At 40.6% G+C, this 17,060-nt stretch overlaps 1 protein-coding gene across 1 annotated transcript in view; it reads right to left on the bottom strand.

Moving 5' to 3' along the window:
- Window positions 1-17,060, bottom strand: part of LOC134755973 (putative phosphoenolpyruvate synthase) — a 36,751-nt gene that overhangs the window by 3,536 nt on the left and 16,155 nt on the right. The window contains exons 11-20 of the mRNA XM_063692698.1: window positions 16,738-17,013; window positions 15,864-16,011; window positions 7,851-8,123; window positions 7,385-7,516; window positions 6,341-6,490; window positions 5,820-5,984; window positions 4,363-4,582; window positions 3,341-3,582; window positions 3,022-3,176; window positions 2,544-2,771 (exon numbers count right to left, since the gene is read on the bottom strand). Of these exons, the coding sequence (XP_063548768.1) occupies window positions 2,544-2,771; window positions 3,022-3,176; window positions 3,341-3,582; window positions 4,363-4,582; window positions 5,820-5,984; window positions 6,341-6,490; window positions 7,385-7,516; window positions 7,851-8,123; window positions 15,864-16,011; window positions 16,738-17,013 (1,989 nt within the window). The remainder of the gene's footprint in view (window positions 1-2,543; window positions 2,772-3,021; window positions 3,177-3,340; window positions 3,583-4,362; window positions 4,583-5,819; window positions 5,985-6,340; window positions 6,491-7,384; window positions 7,517-7,850; window positions 8,124-15,863; window positions 16,012-16,737; window positions 17,014-17,060) is intronic.

Here is a 17,060-nt window from a genome sequence, read left to right as displayed (position 1 = left end):
TCAGCTGTGTACAACAGCATGCAAATCCACGAAGGCATCTTAAAAAATATGTTATTACATTTGAAAAATTAATAACTAACAACATCTTATTAATATTTTTAAATATTATATAATAACAGCCATTCATATATGGTAGTTATAACCATAACCATTAAGATAACAATTATTTACAATTTTACACAAACTGTTACTCTACGTTATTTAAAAAATCTTGTGTACTATAGAAGCACCGAGCAAGAAGCCAATTTCTTAAGGTTTGCTTAAATTCATTGCCTTCGAGAGCTTTTATTTGAACTGGCAACTTATTATAGATCACAATACTCATATTAAAAGCATTTTTTTTATAAATGCTAGTCATACATCGTGGCTGATTGAGGCGATTTTTATATTGTGGTCTTGGATTCGCACAAAACAAGTCTGAACGCTTTACGAAATAATGTGGAAATCGCTTAACAAAAGTACATATTTTTAATATATAAATACATGCCAAAGGCAAGATGTTGAACTGTTTGAACAAAGGTCTACAACTGGTACCTACAGGAGCATTTGCAATTACACGTATACATCTCTTTTGAAGCTTGAATGCCCTTTCAACATCTACAGAGTTACCCCATATGATGAGGCCGTAATTAAGAATGGATGCTACATGACCATGGTAAGCAATAAGTGCAGCTTCAGGAGATACAGAATCACGTAACTTTCTTAAGGCAAATACAAAACGATCGAGCCTTGAACATATTGATGTTATATGGTCTTTCCAGTTTAGATACCTTTGCTTTGCATGAACTAGCTTAGCTTTAAATTATATTAATTATTTTAATTTTCGCTGGAATTGTAAGTACCTAATGTACCTATCTATCTATGTAGCATTTTGTGCCCTATCAGGGTGTCATGTACCAACTACCTGTAACTAACATTTTTTGTAATGCGCATGACATGTAATGTTGAATATTTATGAAATATGAAAATATAATCTTGAGCGTTGCGAGGGTTTCAAATCACGAGGGTTTAAAAAAATTTGCCCACTAATTTATATTTTTTTTTTACTGGACGCGTATTTTTACCCGACTGCGAGCGTAATGTATGTATACACGGTGGCAAAAAAATATGTGCATTTTCTCGTTGCCAGGGAGGATTTAAATTATACTGAGCAACTTTTACTATGGGACCTAACCCGAAATCGGGAAAAAAAAATTTGGTTTCATACATTTTGGCTGGTCCATTTTCTATGGGAGAGATTTTATTTCATTTTCGATTTCGTAGTTGGTCCCATAGTAAAAGTTGCTTAGTATAATCCCAAAACCTCCCTGGCAACGGGAATGCACTTATTTTTTAGCCACCCTGTATATGTCCATTTATTTGGCACGCCCTACAGAACAAACGGCTGGACGGTTTTTGACATATGAGGTGTGGTTGAATTCGTCAGAATTGTGGTAGTGACATAGGCTATATAAATATTGAAAATGGCGCCCGCAAATGAAAAAAGGGGGGATTGTTTTTTTTTACGATAGTAATATGGGTACCAAATGAAAGCTAGTGAAAAGACCATTTCAAAAATATATGTAAACAGTCTGGTTTTTTGTTTGTTTTTATAATAGTTGCAGTTTAATGTAACAGAAAATTATACTGTTTTTCAACTTGACATACTTTTCTTATTTTTTGATATATCTGGTTAATTATATAGAGGATATTCACAATCATTTGGTATAAAATTTGGAATAATCCATTCAGTCATTTTCTATTTAGAACAGTTCAAACTCAACTGTGGATTGTGAAATTATTAAACGTTTTCTAATAATTTGTTAGACCAAGTAGTGAAAATGTTTAAGTACCTATGTTATATATTTGTGATCTACTCACAAATCCCTTTCATTTGGTACGCCACATGGTATGTTCGAAAGAAAAAAGTTAAAAACTGTACTGCCGATTTTATGACGTCACAGCAACTCAAAATTTGCATCTGATTAAGTACCTACTTGGCCCCGCATGTGGATAAAATGCAACTTTCTGATTTTGAACAATCAAGAGAGCCTTTACCAGCTGGTGTGGTGAAAAATAAATAATTATTTATTATGTAAAACTAAAATCCATAACCGACATTCATCAGATGTCATTTAGGTATCATATTTTTTGAAATGAACAAGAATATAATTTTTATGAGTCAGATTACTATTCCCAGAGCCCAGAGCCCATATATCGGGCAGATGCTAGACGAAATGTTGGCTCAGCTACGGAATAGCTAGCTACCTGTATGTTGTAAATGGCCACAATAATATGTACCCTTGGTGCCTAACCTAAAGTTGGTTATCACTGGTCAAATCGAAAGCGATCGGCCAATTCGACCAGCTCTAACCACGCCACGCCACCTTCTAAACAAGCTGTAACGCTTCACGATGTCCTACATTTGGCGACAGAAAGACAGAAAGGTGGTGGTAGATTGTCAAAGAGAAGCTGTTCCCTAGAAGTGGCCACGACCCTCAGTGATCAAGAAACGGATGTAAAGAGGAGGGGTAGGTAGCTGATTTTGCACCTCGTATACTCACTTTTTAAGCAAATCTGGGTTCCTAGTCTCGATATACTCTAGCAGCTCGTGAACGCGGAAGTAGTAGACCAGGTCTGCATCGGGAAGGAACCACCGCTGGACGAGGAGCTGGCCTAGTCGCCGGACAGCTAGCCGTGTCTTGTGAATGGCCAGGATAAGGTGCGCTTTTGTGCTTTCGCGGTGCCGCACGGTGCGCCGGCATAGAGGTAGAAGCCAGCTTAGGACTTTCCTGCAATGGATACCGGATTTACACTCTCGCAGTCCTTACATTTACAGTGTGACCAGGAGGAACCCGACGGATTCCTCCTGTTCACCATTTCATTAATGCGTTCCTTAGGCTACAAGAAGCAAAAGATGTTTTGACTGTCTTAATTTTTTTTTTTTTTACTTTTTGTATCAATTTATAAAACAGCACATTTTTATGGATTGCATTGCCTGTATATGGAGATACAAAGAAACTGGTAGATAAAAGTAGGTACTTTGTGCTAGATTTCTTCGGTGTTTTTAGTGCTGCGATGATTTCGGCGTCGGTCTTGGCGTGCGATTTGACGGGCTCCTGTGGAGGTCGCATGTTCTGCAAGACCTCCATTAGGTCATCGGGAACCAGGGCCCAAGGTTTCGTCGCCAAGTCGAACTGACAACACCAAAATATACGTGATCAAATGACGGGATTGAAGGCAGCAACAAGGAAAAAAGAATGAAGACAGAAGAAATATAGGTAAACTTACTATAGGACTTTTGTATTGAACTTCAATTTGAGTTTCCAATAAGTAAAGAAAATATAAATGAATGGCCTACCTCCATAATGCATCTATGGCCATGTTTATTCAAGAACTCCATGATTTCTTTATGAATATCCGGCTGATTATCTTGTAGCCAGCCGAGCGCGTCCTTAGGTTTCTGCGCGCGGAATTCGTCCACCTTGCTGGAGGCGCCCAGCTTGCGCGCCAGGCGGTCCAGCATGTGCGGTACTTCGGCTGACAACACGTCGCCCGAACTGAGGATTATGCTTATCTCGTTGCATTGCTCGGAGGTGAAATCTGAAAAGTGATTGGATTGGTAGTTTTGGTTAAGGGAATTGCAGCTACTGGGCGCAGGCACCTACTTTAGACACACAAATAAGGTAAAGGCTAAAACACTACTGCTAGTCAGCTAAGGAAATTGAACCCACGGGTCACGTCGGAAGTGTATAATGGTAGTATAATGCCATGAGTTCCAGGAAAGACCCTTGATCTTACTAGGAGCTGTAGCGAAGCTGCCCTTTTCTATTCTAAATAACTTCTAAAAGGATTTGAGACTTCTAATAGGCTTTTGTATGAGATACCATGTACAAGCCGTAAAAGTGCATGGCGACTTTATCAATAAATTCATTCATAATTTTTCCATCCAATTTCGCAGCTCACTGTACTTTCTAACAAGGATCCTACATACCTACTTCGTCGTCATTCTCTTCTTGCAACCTTAAAGGCATAAGATCTCCCTTTCTTTGTTTTGCCGAATCAAAATTGTACAGTCACGTCACGTCTAAAAATATCGATACGCACAAAGTGCCCTTAATACAATGCCGGTCGACGACCGGTCTGGCCTAGTGGGTAGTGATCCTGCCTGTGAAGCCGATGGTCCTGGGTTCGAATCCCGGTAAGGGCATTTATTTGTGTGAGCACAGATTTGTTCCTGAGTCATGGGTGTTTTCTATGTATTTAAGTATTTATACATTATATATATCGTTGTCTGAGTACCCACAACACAAGCCTCCTTGGGCTTACCGTGGGATCAATCTGTGTAAGAATGTCCTAATACAACCTCTACGTTTTACATACCCTGCCCCCCTTCCAACAGCACTGTCATAGCAATAAACTGGCTAGCTGTACTCGCAGCGCTAGTGCTCATGTGGTTGAACGACAACCTTCGGATATCTTGGTCTAGATCCAGCAAAGCTGCCAGGTATTCTTCGGGTCGGTCAGACTTGAAAGAGTCGATGGTCATACGGTCGACCTTCTTGATCGTGTCGTTCATGTGCCGTTTGGTGAACAGTATGTCCTGGAAAATAAACCGCAGTAAAGTGAATGGATAAGAAAACTACTTTGACCAATAGGTACCAACACAACTTAGTCAAGGTGCACAGGGCTACAGGGTCAGCGTCTATTATGTTCAAAGGAAACTGAACCTTGCCGTGCAAGTTAAAATATCAACCTGGGACATACAGGGCTACCTTGTCAAACAAAACATCCCCGATCAGGGCTGGTCGGCATGCCGAAGACGATTCCGTCATCTCGTGCAGAGTGCAGAGGACACTGAATCATGTGCTATACAGAATGAGGTATTTTACCCGATTTATGAATTATGGCGAGCTAGTCAGTCCAGTGCGTTTTCGGCGGAGCAATGTTTTGGGCTTGGAAACCATTTTATTTTTCGCTCATTTACCCGGGAACGAAAAGGATTACGTTTCCGTTTGCGGTTACCGGTTAAAGAACTGCTCTATTACGAGAGGGAGCGTGCATGAAATATAGGGGGCAGTATAGGAACCGTCAGATTTTTGGCGCGAGGCGTAAATGTGAAGTTTATGCTTCCGATGTAGCCCACAAGATGGCAGAACCTACTATGTACAAGAAAATGAACGAGAACGGTAGATGGCAGCACTTGCTTTGGCAAATGTTTATTTTCCGATTCAGACCCTCCAACGCGCATTGTCCCTATACTGGTTTATGCCAAATTCGTTCGCCTTCCGTTTTTGTGGAACGAAATTAACCGGTTAAATTGAAAATATCGAAGCGAGATAGAACGAGTAAGTATTGCTATCTCTTTCACGTACGACAACGAGTTTCTCCGAAAGCCGAGAGTAGGTAACCGGAATTATATCGTTCCCCACGAACCATAAAATTCAGTTAACTTTTCTCACCGATTAGGAGAGAAAACGTAATTTCTTAGTTTGCGTTCCATCAATTAACCGGTTTTTAATGAACGAAAACCTAACGGTTTTGGGACGTTATTAACAGGTATTTCAATACCGGTTCCGAGCCCTGGCTACGCTAAAAATATGGTCGTCGGCCACTTTGTCATAAACTAAACCTTTTTATATACATGATATAATACAGTAACTGTATACATTTAGCGTTTGCGTTAAATCCGGTAGTTCTGATTTTTTGCAGACTTGTTTATGATGGTGGCTCAATGAATAATCCAAGTTTGAGACCTCGAGCGACGAACACAACTTTGTCAAGAATCGAAAAAACCGCGTAAATAAAAGGCGACAAAGTTACTGGATTAATAAGGTTACCCGAGTCATCATTAAGATCATCGCGGGCTTGTCGGTCCACTGCGGTTTCCGGCGGTGCAAGGCCACGCTGAAAATATGATCGTCGGCCACCTTGTGCCCGTGAACTGCCATCTCGATCATGCGGATACCCACGTCGATTTCTGATGATACCCGTTTGTATACCGACTGAAACAACAACTCAATGTTATAATTTTTTTTGTGAACTATAGACCAAGATGTTCAACAATATCCGGATCATCTTTTGCGTATCTAATCAACATATACCAGCCAATATAAGGATACAACTCAAAATGTGCATTTGTTTACTTTGCCAACCATGTGGATAGAGAGCACTACTATACTAGTAAAAGTCATTGAACACTGGTCTCACAGTCCTACGACTTTCTTGTTCCTTTATCAGATGGACTACTGGATCCCAAGCTGAAACGTCGGGATGTATTTTAGATTCATTATATCCGTTGAATAGTTTTATTTCGTGAGTAAATAACGCGGTAATCGAAGAAAATGAATAAAGTACTCACGTTATACAGAGCCATAGCGCAGCGGCTGTGGGTCACGATGATACTGTGGTCGTATCCCTCTTGGCTGCTGCCGATCATGCGACCGATGGATTTCTGTAGCGGTCGCAACATTACGTCATAGCTTAACGGCGACAGGGCCTTGGGTAACACCTGTTAAAAACAACATACCTAATCGCAGTGAAATTTTTCAATGGCAAACATATCTAAAACTTCATCCTCATCATCATAAATAATTTCCAGTAGTGGTACTTTTTTGGACTTTGTAGTTTGTACCAATGACAAAGCAAACGATTTTAGGTACTTCGGCTGGTTAATTCCCGATTCGCCGGATTCTTGTTTCGTCGGATTCTCAGATTGTGACGTACTAAAGTAAATCCGGCGAAACAGGAATCCGGCGAAACAAGAATCTGGCGAATCGGGAACTAACCCTTCGGGTGCTGTTAGTTCCTCTTTCTAAGCTTTACCTCACTAGTCACGATCTGGTAGTCCATCTCCTGGAGTAGTTCCTCTTCCGTCCACCACTCCAGAGATGTATGATGGGTCGAGCCTGAAGCAGATATACCATCTTACACACTACTACATAGCGAAGGTGATGATGGTGAGCTCGTCATCCGACATGGTCGGGTAGTCCATCTCGTGAAGCAACTCCTCTTCCGTCCACCGCTCCAGAGATGTGATGGGTTAAATTTGAAACAGATATACCATTCTGCACAAATTAATGGCTTACCGCGCCAGTGTTAGCGAAGGTGATGATGGTGAGCTCGTCATCCGACATGGTCGGGTAGTATATCTCGTGAAGCAGCTCCTCTTCCGTCCACCGCTCCAGAGATGTGATGGGTTAAATTTGAAACAGATATACCATTCTGCACAAATTAATGGCTTACCGCGCCAGTGTTAGCGAAGGTGATGATGGTGAGCTCGTCATCCGACATGGTCGGGTAGTATATCTCGTGAAGCAGCTTCTCTTCCGTCCACCGCTCTAGAGATGTGATGGGTTATAAATTTGAAACAGATATACCATCCTGCACAAATGTAAATTGTTACCTCGCCAGTGTTAGCGAAGGTGATGAGCTCGTCGTCCGACATGATCGGGTAGTCTATCTCGTGGAGTAGTTCCTCTTCCGTCCACCGCTCCAGAGATGTGATGGGACGTGCTTGAAGCAGGTAGATACCATCCTGCCAAAATTGTATAACAATGTTATATTATTCACACATTTACCAAGTTCGATTATAAGACATTAATATCATACAATAAACATTAAGCTTAAAATAAATAGCGAACAAGATGACTACAACTCCGTACCTACATCAAAAACTATTCACCGTCATGGGTAAGTATGTTATGAGTGGTATGGTAACTCGTCACTGCCCTCTTCCTGTAAGGCAGCAGAAGTCCTGAGACAAACAAGCCAGCTTCAACATTTCATTTTCCGCTCGACAAGGCCTATTTTGGTCGATCTCAAACAACCTCTGCATCTTCTGAATAGATTACAGTCAAAAATGTAGGTACCTTACACACAGCCCACTCGATATCCCTGCCAGCGCCCCACAGCTCTTCCTGCCGCACCCCCAGCCTCGCCAGCCGCAACACCTCGCTCTCCGCGAGGCACGGCACGCCTCGCTCGGCCTCCGACACGGCCTGCATCTCCACGCCGCCGCCGCCGCCGGCCGCCGACACGCGGGACGTCTTCGAGCCGAGCACGATGCTGGATATCGTGAGGCCGTCGTCCGGGTCGCGAGACACGGTTATCGTGTCGGGCTCCACTGCGCCGGATACCACGCTCTAAATAATACAATAGATTAACATCTAACACTTACGCGTCCAATTCGGAGGAGCATCCCGACCATAGATCCCGAACTAAAAACCGGCCAAGTGCGAGTCGGACTCGCGTTCCAGGGGTCCGTTCGTTACACAATTTTTAACTACATATTTATTGTATTTTTTATGTGAAACGTGAGTGAAATAAATATCTTTAAAAACCCGTAGGGGTCGGATTAAAAACAAAGTAATTAATTCCGACTCACGCTTGACAGCACATTTCTAATAGGTTTTCCTGTCATCTATAAGTAAAGAACTATTTTATGTATTTTTTTCAAAATTTTAGACCCAACTTAGTTTCGGAGATAAATTATTTAGCTATTTTCTTAAAGAACTTCTAAACTATTTATTTTAAAATAAAATATTTGAGATTCTCAAAATGAGCTCTTTCATTTGATATGTAACACGATATAGTTTAAAAAACTTTATTTTTTAATTATCTCATTTACCCCCCAAAAGTGGCCCCCATGTTTAAAATTCATTCGTTTACGTTACATGTCCGTCTTTGGGTCACAAACTTACATATGTGTACCAAATTTCAACTTAATTGGTCCAGTAGTTTCGAAGAAAATAGGCTGTGACAGACGGACAGACAGACAGACAGACGCACGAGTGATCCTATAAGGGTTCCGTTTTTCCTTTTGAGGTACGATACCTTAAAAAGTACTTCTCGTATATATAATGTGGTAGTAAACAGCAAACTAACACCTGAACACTGCCACCGCACAGGCATTACTGCTAATGGGGTTGGCAACTGTCAAAGGTTTGCAGAGATGGCGCCATCATAGCTTGCCCCGTTTTCTATGAGATTTGGCTTAAGAGCCCTTATTCCCTGGAGCGTTCATCGATTTCACGAAATAACACTCAATAGATGGCGTTGACGCGCGGTACGCGAGCGCCGGCAACTATAACGCGTTTTGAACGCAGAGAAGAATAATCTTGATCGTTGTCGATTTCAATAGCAAGTAACATTATTTTTATTCATGAAATAAAACTATGAAAACGGATTATATCGCGTATATTGAATTTATAATACATCCCGACGTTTCGAACTCTTTACAGCGTTCGTGGTCAACGGGTGACACACACAAGATTATTCTTCACCCGTTGACCACGAACGCTGTAAAGAGTTCGAAACGTCGGGATGTATTATAAATTCAATATACGCGATATAATCCGTTTTCATAGTTTTATTTCATGAGTAACTATCGCGGTAACCGAAGACAATATTATTATTTTTATTGTTATAGCCACTCTTTTATTTTATTTTATATGCATGGTAGTAGTAATTTCAGTTTATTATGTTAAGAAAATATACATACTTGTACCCAGAGATGACCAGGGTGCCTAGCCAAGATGCAAACCGTTTAGGTACTTATAGTTTACATTAAAACCAAATCTGCAGCTGGCCTCTGAAATGGGTAATAGAAACGCGATCCATATGTCTTTCGCTTTCCAAATGACCAGGGTGCCTAGCCAAGATGCCAACCGTTAACGCTCCGTAGGAAACGAAACGTAACTGTCTCTGTCGCACTAATATTGAAGAGTGATAGAGAGAGATTACGCTATTGTTCTCTTCGGAACGAACGACTGGAATCTTGGCTAGGCACTCGGGTTTAGTACCTACAGTTTACGTTAAAACCAAATCTGTAGCTGGCCACTGAAATGGGATATAGAAACGCGTTCCGTATGTGTTTTGCTTTCCAGATAATCAGAGTACCTAGCCAAGATGCCAGTCGTTCGTTCCGTAGCGAACGATAGGGTAATCTTTCTCTATCACTCTTCCATATTAGAGCGACAGAGACGGTTGCGATTCGTTCGCTACGGAGCGTAAACGGTTGGCATCTTGGCTAGGCACCCTGGTCATCTGCAAAACGAAACACATACAGAACGCGTTTCTATTACCCATAACCCATTACAGTGGCCAGCTATAGACTTGGTTTTAACGTAAACTATAATAGGTACCTAAACCTGGGTGCCTAGCCAAGATGCCAGTCGTTCGTTCCGCAGCGAACGATAGGGTAATCTCTCTCTATCACTCTTCAATATTAGTGCGACAGAGACGGTTGCGTTTCGTTCGCTACGGAGCGTAAACGGTTGGTATCTTGGCTAGGCACCCTGGTCATCTGCAAAGCGAAACGCATACGGAACGCGTTTCTATTACCCATTACAGTGGCCAGCTATAGATTTGGTTTTAATGTAAACTATAGGTACCTAAACCTGGGTGCCTAGCCAAGATGCCAGTCGTTCGTTCCGCAGCGAACGATAGGGTAATCTCTCTCTCTATCACTCTTCCATATTAGTGCGACAGAGACGGTTGCGTTTCGTTCGCTACGGAGCGTAATCAGTTGGCATCTTGGCTAGGCACCCTGGTCATCTGCAAAGCGAAACACATACGGAACGCGTTTCTATTACCCATTACAGTGGCCAGCTATAGATTTTATTTTAATTTAAACTATAGGTACCTAAACCTGGGTGCCTAGCCAAGATGCCAGTCGTTCGTTCCGCAGCGAACGATAGGGTAATCTCTCTCTCTATCACTCTTCCATATTAGTGCGACAGAGACGGTTGCGTTTCGTTCACTACGGAGCGTAAACAGTTGGCATCTTGGCTAGGCACCCTGGTCATCTGCAAAGCGAAACACATACGGAACGCGTTTCTATTACCCATTACAGTAGCCAGCTATAGATTTGGTTTTAATGTAAACTATATGTACCTAAACCTGGGTGCCTAGCCAAGATGCCAGTCGTTCGTTCCGCAGCGAACGATAGGGTAATCTATCTCTCTATCACTCTTCCATATTAGTGCGACAGAGACGGTTGCGTTTCGTTCGCTACGGAGCGTAAACAGTTGGTATCTTGGCTGGACACCCTGGCCATCTGGAAAGGGAATGACATACGGATCCCGTTTCTACTACCCATTCAGAGGCCAGCTACAGATTTGGTTTTAATATAAACTATAGGTACTAGAGATGTACCGACTAGTCGCCGACTAGTCGGGAAAGCCGACTATCCGGCCACATTTGTAGTCGGCGATTAGTCGGCGACTAGTCGACCAAAATGGCCGATTAGTCGGCCTATTATTACTTACAGGAAACCATACTAAACAAAACAAATAAACAGCAAACATTTATTAAATGGTGAATACTCATTTTATTCAAATTAATAAAATTGTACTTTAAACCTATTAATGGTGCATACGAATATTTTAGTTCATATTAATATATTCAACTTATGTGTAGGGAGTAGATAACAAGATAGATTCATTAATTTTCTTAAAGAATAAGACATAGTTCTTTACACAAAAGGATATTAGCAACAAAATCTTTTCACTAAAAGATCGTCAGCTTCAAATTGAAACAGCAAAAACAACAATTTATGAAGTAAAATATTAAAATATTGTTATTATTTATTATTAATAATAAATAAATAAATGAACAATGTCACACACAAAAAAGAGATGTCAATCTAGGGCAAACCTTGGACAGGTATTGTCGAAATATCAAAAAAGTATGTATGTCGTCGCAGTCAGTACAACGGTATTATGTAGTTGTACAATATTAATAGTATTACAGTAGGTAGGTAATTTTTATTTGAGGTGTTTTTAATTAAATTCCTAGAAGCCACTAAGATATCAACCTCACAAAACGCGGGTCTCTTAAGGAAAATATATTTTGCTCAAAATGCTTAAATGGCAATTGGCTTTTGGACGGATTTTTTTTATTCGGTTTGTTGCCGTAATATGTATCACGTTAGATATGTATTTTCTTTATTAAATTATCATTAAATTGCTTGAAATCACGAATTAATAAACTAGTGGATGTGAAATGACTCCTATTTAGTATGAAAACCAGTGTCGCTAAACTCACACATTTATAGCCACGTTAAAATACGTCACACACTTACAAAATTGCTCTGATTCGTAGCAACTTTCCATACCAAAAAGTTATTACCGGTGGACATTTCTCGAACGAATATCAACTGTAGGCTACATGAGTGACGGTTTAAATTATAATGTCAAAGCTATATGACATACGACTCTTTCATTATCTCATTCATCTCACAAAAGCTCGCTCAACGTTCACCTAATACAACTACTCAACACCAGATGGCGTTATTTTATATAATTTTAAAATCACTTACTTATTACAGGCGAGAAAAGGGCTAAAAAACCAGTATAAGTAAGGTCTAATTATGCATGGTTTGTTACGGATCTCACGGTCACGTTACACTGGTGTTTTCGAGACCTCTACACGCCTGCGAGTAGCTAACCGTTGGAACTTCTTTCCATTCGACGATATAGGGAGGGGACAGTGTAATCGGAGTGTTTTATCGATATTTGTGTGTTCAGTTAGGTATTGATATTTCATTACCGTATGTTTTAACACATTTAGATGATACTTTATTTATGATTATAATATAGGTAGTGATAATCGTGATTGTATGAAAAATAATATGTAGTACAGTACAACAAATATCTAACTAGAAATTTGTTTCTTATTAATTGACCAACTAGGTTGTTAATGTGAACATTAAATATAGGTATATCTTAAAGTCAAACAGATAAAATCATAGTTCTTTAAAGGTCTATTAACTCGGTATTGCTGTTATTTTGTGATCACAAATCTGCAATTACTTACATAGGTAAGTATTCGTCTTTAACAATATATTTACTTGTAGCAGCATTTAAGGCCAATCTAGACGGGACAACCTGATTAAATTGTCAAATTAATTGTATGGTGTGAAAGCATACATGAAACTGGCTCATCGATCCCACTTGATTTGATTGTAAGATTGTGACCTATCAAATCAGGAAGGGGGGCGGCAAAATTCCAATATTTCACGCTAGTTTGCGTGGTACGGAACACTTTTTATTAATTAAGTGAGCCCGAATGTCACTAATAATTACTAAATTAGTAACTAAGTTTTAGGCGTGTGGACGCTAGATGAGATGTATGGCAATTTTATCCCCAGAAATCTTTCTCTAAGAAATGCTCCTAGCAAATGGTGCTATATTTTTGCGGAAACTAATTTTCTTGCCCAGTAGCATTGACCCATTTATTTTTAATATCGGCATCTTGTGGTAACCTACAATAATTAATAATAAAGAAATAGAAAATATAAAACTTTTATTCATGGCACATTGCATGCATTGTACGCATAAGTGCATTAAGTACCTAGTCTAATTATATTAACGATGAAAATATGATGGGTGTAAAAAACAAAAACGTATGTAAAGGAATACGAAGGTTTGAAAGGTTGCCATGAAATGACCCCGACTTAACTTAGTGCTTGATGACCAGAGCTGCCACATTTACTAAGACATTGATTATCCCAAATAATAATTAGAAACGTGTCTAAAATAATAATTTATTACCGAACTACCAAACATCAAACTTGAAATATCGTAACTTTAACTTTATCGATATAAATATCGACATTGCGCAGCATCTGAGTAGCGAAGTTATTTGACATTTAGGATAGCGAATATTCCAGATAAACGTAAAGAATAGTGACAAAGGATTGTGAACTCTAAGTTCTAACTGATAAAATATAGATTTACTTAACGAACATTCGTAAATAATGCAATAGAAACAGATTTTTCGTATTTATCGGATTATATTTAAATAAATAACCACCGGTGATAAGAAATACCTCCACGTGAAAGATTTTTTAAACCGCTGTGATTTCTGCAGCTTAATACTGCACAATACGGCATTTTAAATTTAATTATCAATTTTTGTTAGACGAGCGTACGTACGACGTGAATGTCATTCGAGCATGAAGTTTACACAACAACTGAGCATAGTCTGTGCATAAAGTGAGTCGGTCGCTACTAACTGTCGGATAGACGGGAACGCCCACTTGCCATCTCCATCCTACTCCGTGCTTGAAATATTAAATAAAATGTACGAAAATTGCACACGGAAAGCTTGAGCGACGCAAGGAGCAAAACAATTATTTTTCAAATGCATCCGAACTTAGACAAAGCTACTGCAGTGATCACCCGAATGTAAATTTTAAAGATAAATAATGATTTATGGATTTGGCCGACTAGCCGACTAGTCGGCCGACTAATCGGCCATCCGAGCGCCGACTAGTCGGCTAGTCGGCCAAATCACTAATAGGTACCTAAACGGTTGGCATTTTGGCTAGGCACCCTGGTCATCTGGAAAGCGAAAGACATAAGGAACGCGTTTCTACTACCCATTTTAGAGGCCAGCTACAGATTTGGTTTTAATGTTAATTATATTATAGATACCTAAACGGTTGGCATCTTGGCTAGGCAACTTGGTCATCTGGAAAGGGAAAGACATACGGAACCCGTTTCTACTACCCATCCAGAGGCCAGCTACAGATTTGGTTTTAATGTAAACTATAGGTACCTAAACGGTTGGCATCTTGGCTAGGCACCCTGGTCATCTAGAAAGCGAAAGACACAAGGAACGCGTTTCTACGACCCATTTTAGAGGCCAGCTACAGATTTGGTTTTAATGTAAATTATATTCTAGGTACCTAAACGGTTGGCATCTTGGCTAGGCACCTTGGTCATCTGGAAAGGGAAAGACATACGGAACCCGGTTTTACTACCCATTCAGAGGCCAGCTACAGATTTGGTTTTAATGTAAACTATAGGTACCTAAACGGTTGGCATCTTGGCTAGGCACCCTGAACAGACCCGATCACCTAGGCGAAATAATATTTGTGCTATAAAATGTACCTATGATTACATTGATCAACTAAGGATCAAGATTTTCTAATCGCAGTATACACCATTTCTCGGAACTAGCTCGCTGGTTTACGAACGCAACAAACGCCTGACGGTCGAGCACAGGTCCGTCCCCTAAGCGCGCCCGGCGGAGACTGAGCGCGGAGCATTTTTTTTTGTTCTGTTCTCTTCAGCATTCTAGCGAATTTAGCTGGGTGTCCTGGCTGTGAATGGGAGGGCTCCTATTGTGGGCCTCCCGATACACAAGCGCGGAGCGTCCGTGCAGCGTGATTTATACGTCTTTTAAAAATATTTAAATTTACGGCAAAATAGGATAGTTAGTTATGATTTTTTTTTATGGGTTCACATAAAGTTAAAGTTTGCTATAATATTATTTTGAGGGCAAAATATAAGTACAATTTGCGATAAAAAATAAATATATATATGCGACCCTGTTTTCACCGAAAAAATGAAGAAAACTCGGAAGGTATTTTACCAATCTTTTTAAATGAATCTTTGATCTTCAATCATTTCAGCCCCTCGTACAAGGTATGGTAAATTGAATTGTAATCATTCATGGACCAAATGATTCTTGTTTACTGCAAAATTGGCAACCGAAACGACACTTCTCACTGCAAATTTTGAAAAATACTCCCAGGAAAACTCATTTATTTTAGGTTTAAAAAGAGAAAATGCACCCTTTAACTATTTCAGCCGCTAGTTTAGGAAATGATTATTTAAGAACGTTAACAGTTTTTGAATAAATACCAATAGTTACGTCGTAATGTTGAATGAAAAAGGAAGCATTTTGCCAAATACGCTCGTTTGTAGGAATCAGGCCTCTTAAAAGGCCGGCATCCAGGGCATAAAAAAAAAAAAAAAAAAAAAATTGACAATTCTAGGGTTTGACAGGGCAAGCTATGCTGGCGCCATCTCCTTATTATTTCGACCGGCCAACGATAAGAAGTGATAAACGATAAGAAGCGAGAGACTAACCTCGCCAAGACCATAGTTGGCGGTGATGAGTAGCCGCGAAGGATCACCGGCTGCGGGATGTCTAGTGAACAGCACGCCAGCCGCGCGCGGACTCACTAATGCTTGAACTACCACTCCACCACCGCACAGACATTGCTGGCCGTTTTGTCTGAAACAAATGCAAACATCATCATATTTTATCTGTGGGATCGTCTAAACCAGGTTTTAGTTTACTCCCTGCGCTACACATATGTGTAAGCAAAGCTTAAAATAAGCTACTAAAAGAATTGTGCAAATTCAGCTGGTTAAAATGGGAATTCCAATCAAAAATACTGACGTTAACTCACCTAAGAATATATTGGATAGCTAAGGTTAAATAAAAAAAAATAACTAAATATAACAGCAAAGGTTAAATAAATATAACAGAAATTCGGTATAAATAAAACCCGGTAGTACGCGCTAGTGAACGCGAACATCGATCCACAACACTTCTGCACTCCACGAAGCACTTCCTCCTCGGTACAGCCGAGCACGGTCTCGTTCTGCCCGGCCGCGGACAGTGACTCGCTGTCTTCTCCCACGGCTGAAGACCTAACTGCGAAGCGGAGTTCGGGCCCCAAGCATGCTTTTAAAGCTTTCTCCTTTATGTTACTTAACTCCTTAACATTACCTGCGGTAGTACGCGCTTGTGAAAGCGAACATAGATCCCAGCACTTCTGCACTCCACGAAGCACATATTCCTCGGTACAGCCGAGCACGGTCTCATTCTGCCCGGTCGCGGACAACGACTCGCTGTCTTCTCCCACGGCTGAAGACCGAACTGCGAAGCGGAGTTCTGGCCCCAAGCCTGCTTTTAAAGCTTTCTCCTTTATGTTACTTAACTCCTTTACATTACCTGCGGTAGTACGCGCTTGTGAAAGCGAACATAGATCCCCAACACTTCTGCACTCCACGAAGCACATCCTCCTCGGTACAGCCGAGCACGGTCTCATTCTGCCCGGCCGCGGACAACGACTCGCTGTCTTCTCCAACGGCTGAAGACCGAACTGCGAAGCGGAGTTCTGGCCCCAAGCCTGCTTTTACAGCTTTCTCCTTTAAGTCATTTAACTCCTTCAGAATTTCCTCTTTAATGTCTCCCGTTATTTTAGTTTCGGTTATTAACTCTGCTGCCCTGTAAAAGTTTATATCCTATGAACTTCATTTATGATGACGTAATAA

This window comes from Cydia strobilella, chromosome 3 (genome assembly GCF_947568885.1).
Source record: "Cydia strobilella chromosome 3, ilCydStro3.1, whole genome shotgun sequence".
Lineage (NCBI taxonomy): Eukaryota > Metazoa > Arthropoda > Insecta > Lepidoptera > Tortricidae > Cydia > Cydia strobilella.
Note: the sequence above shows the minus strand (reverse complement) of the source record. Positions and strands in the feature narration are given on the sequence as shown.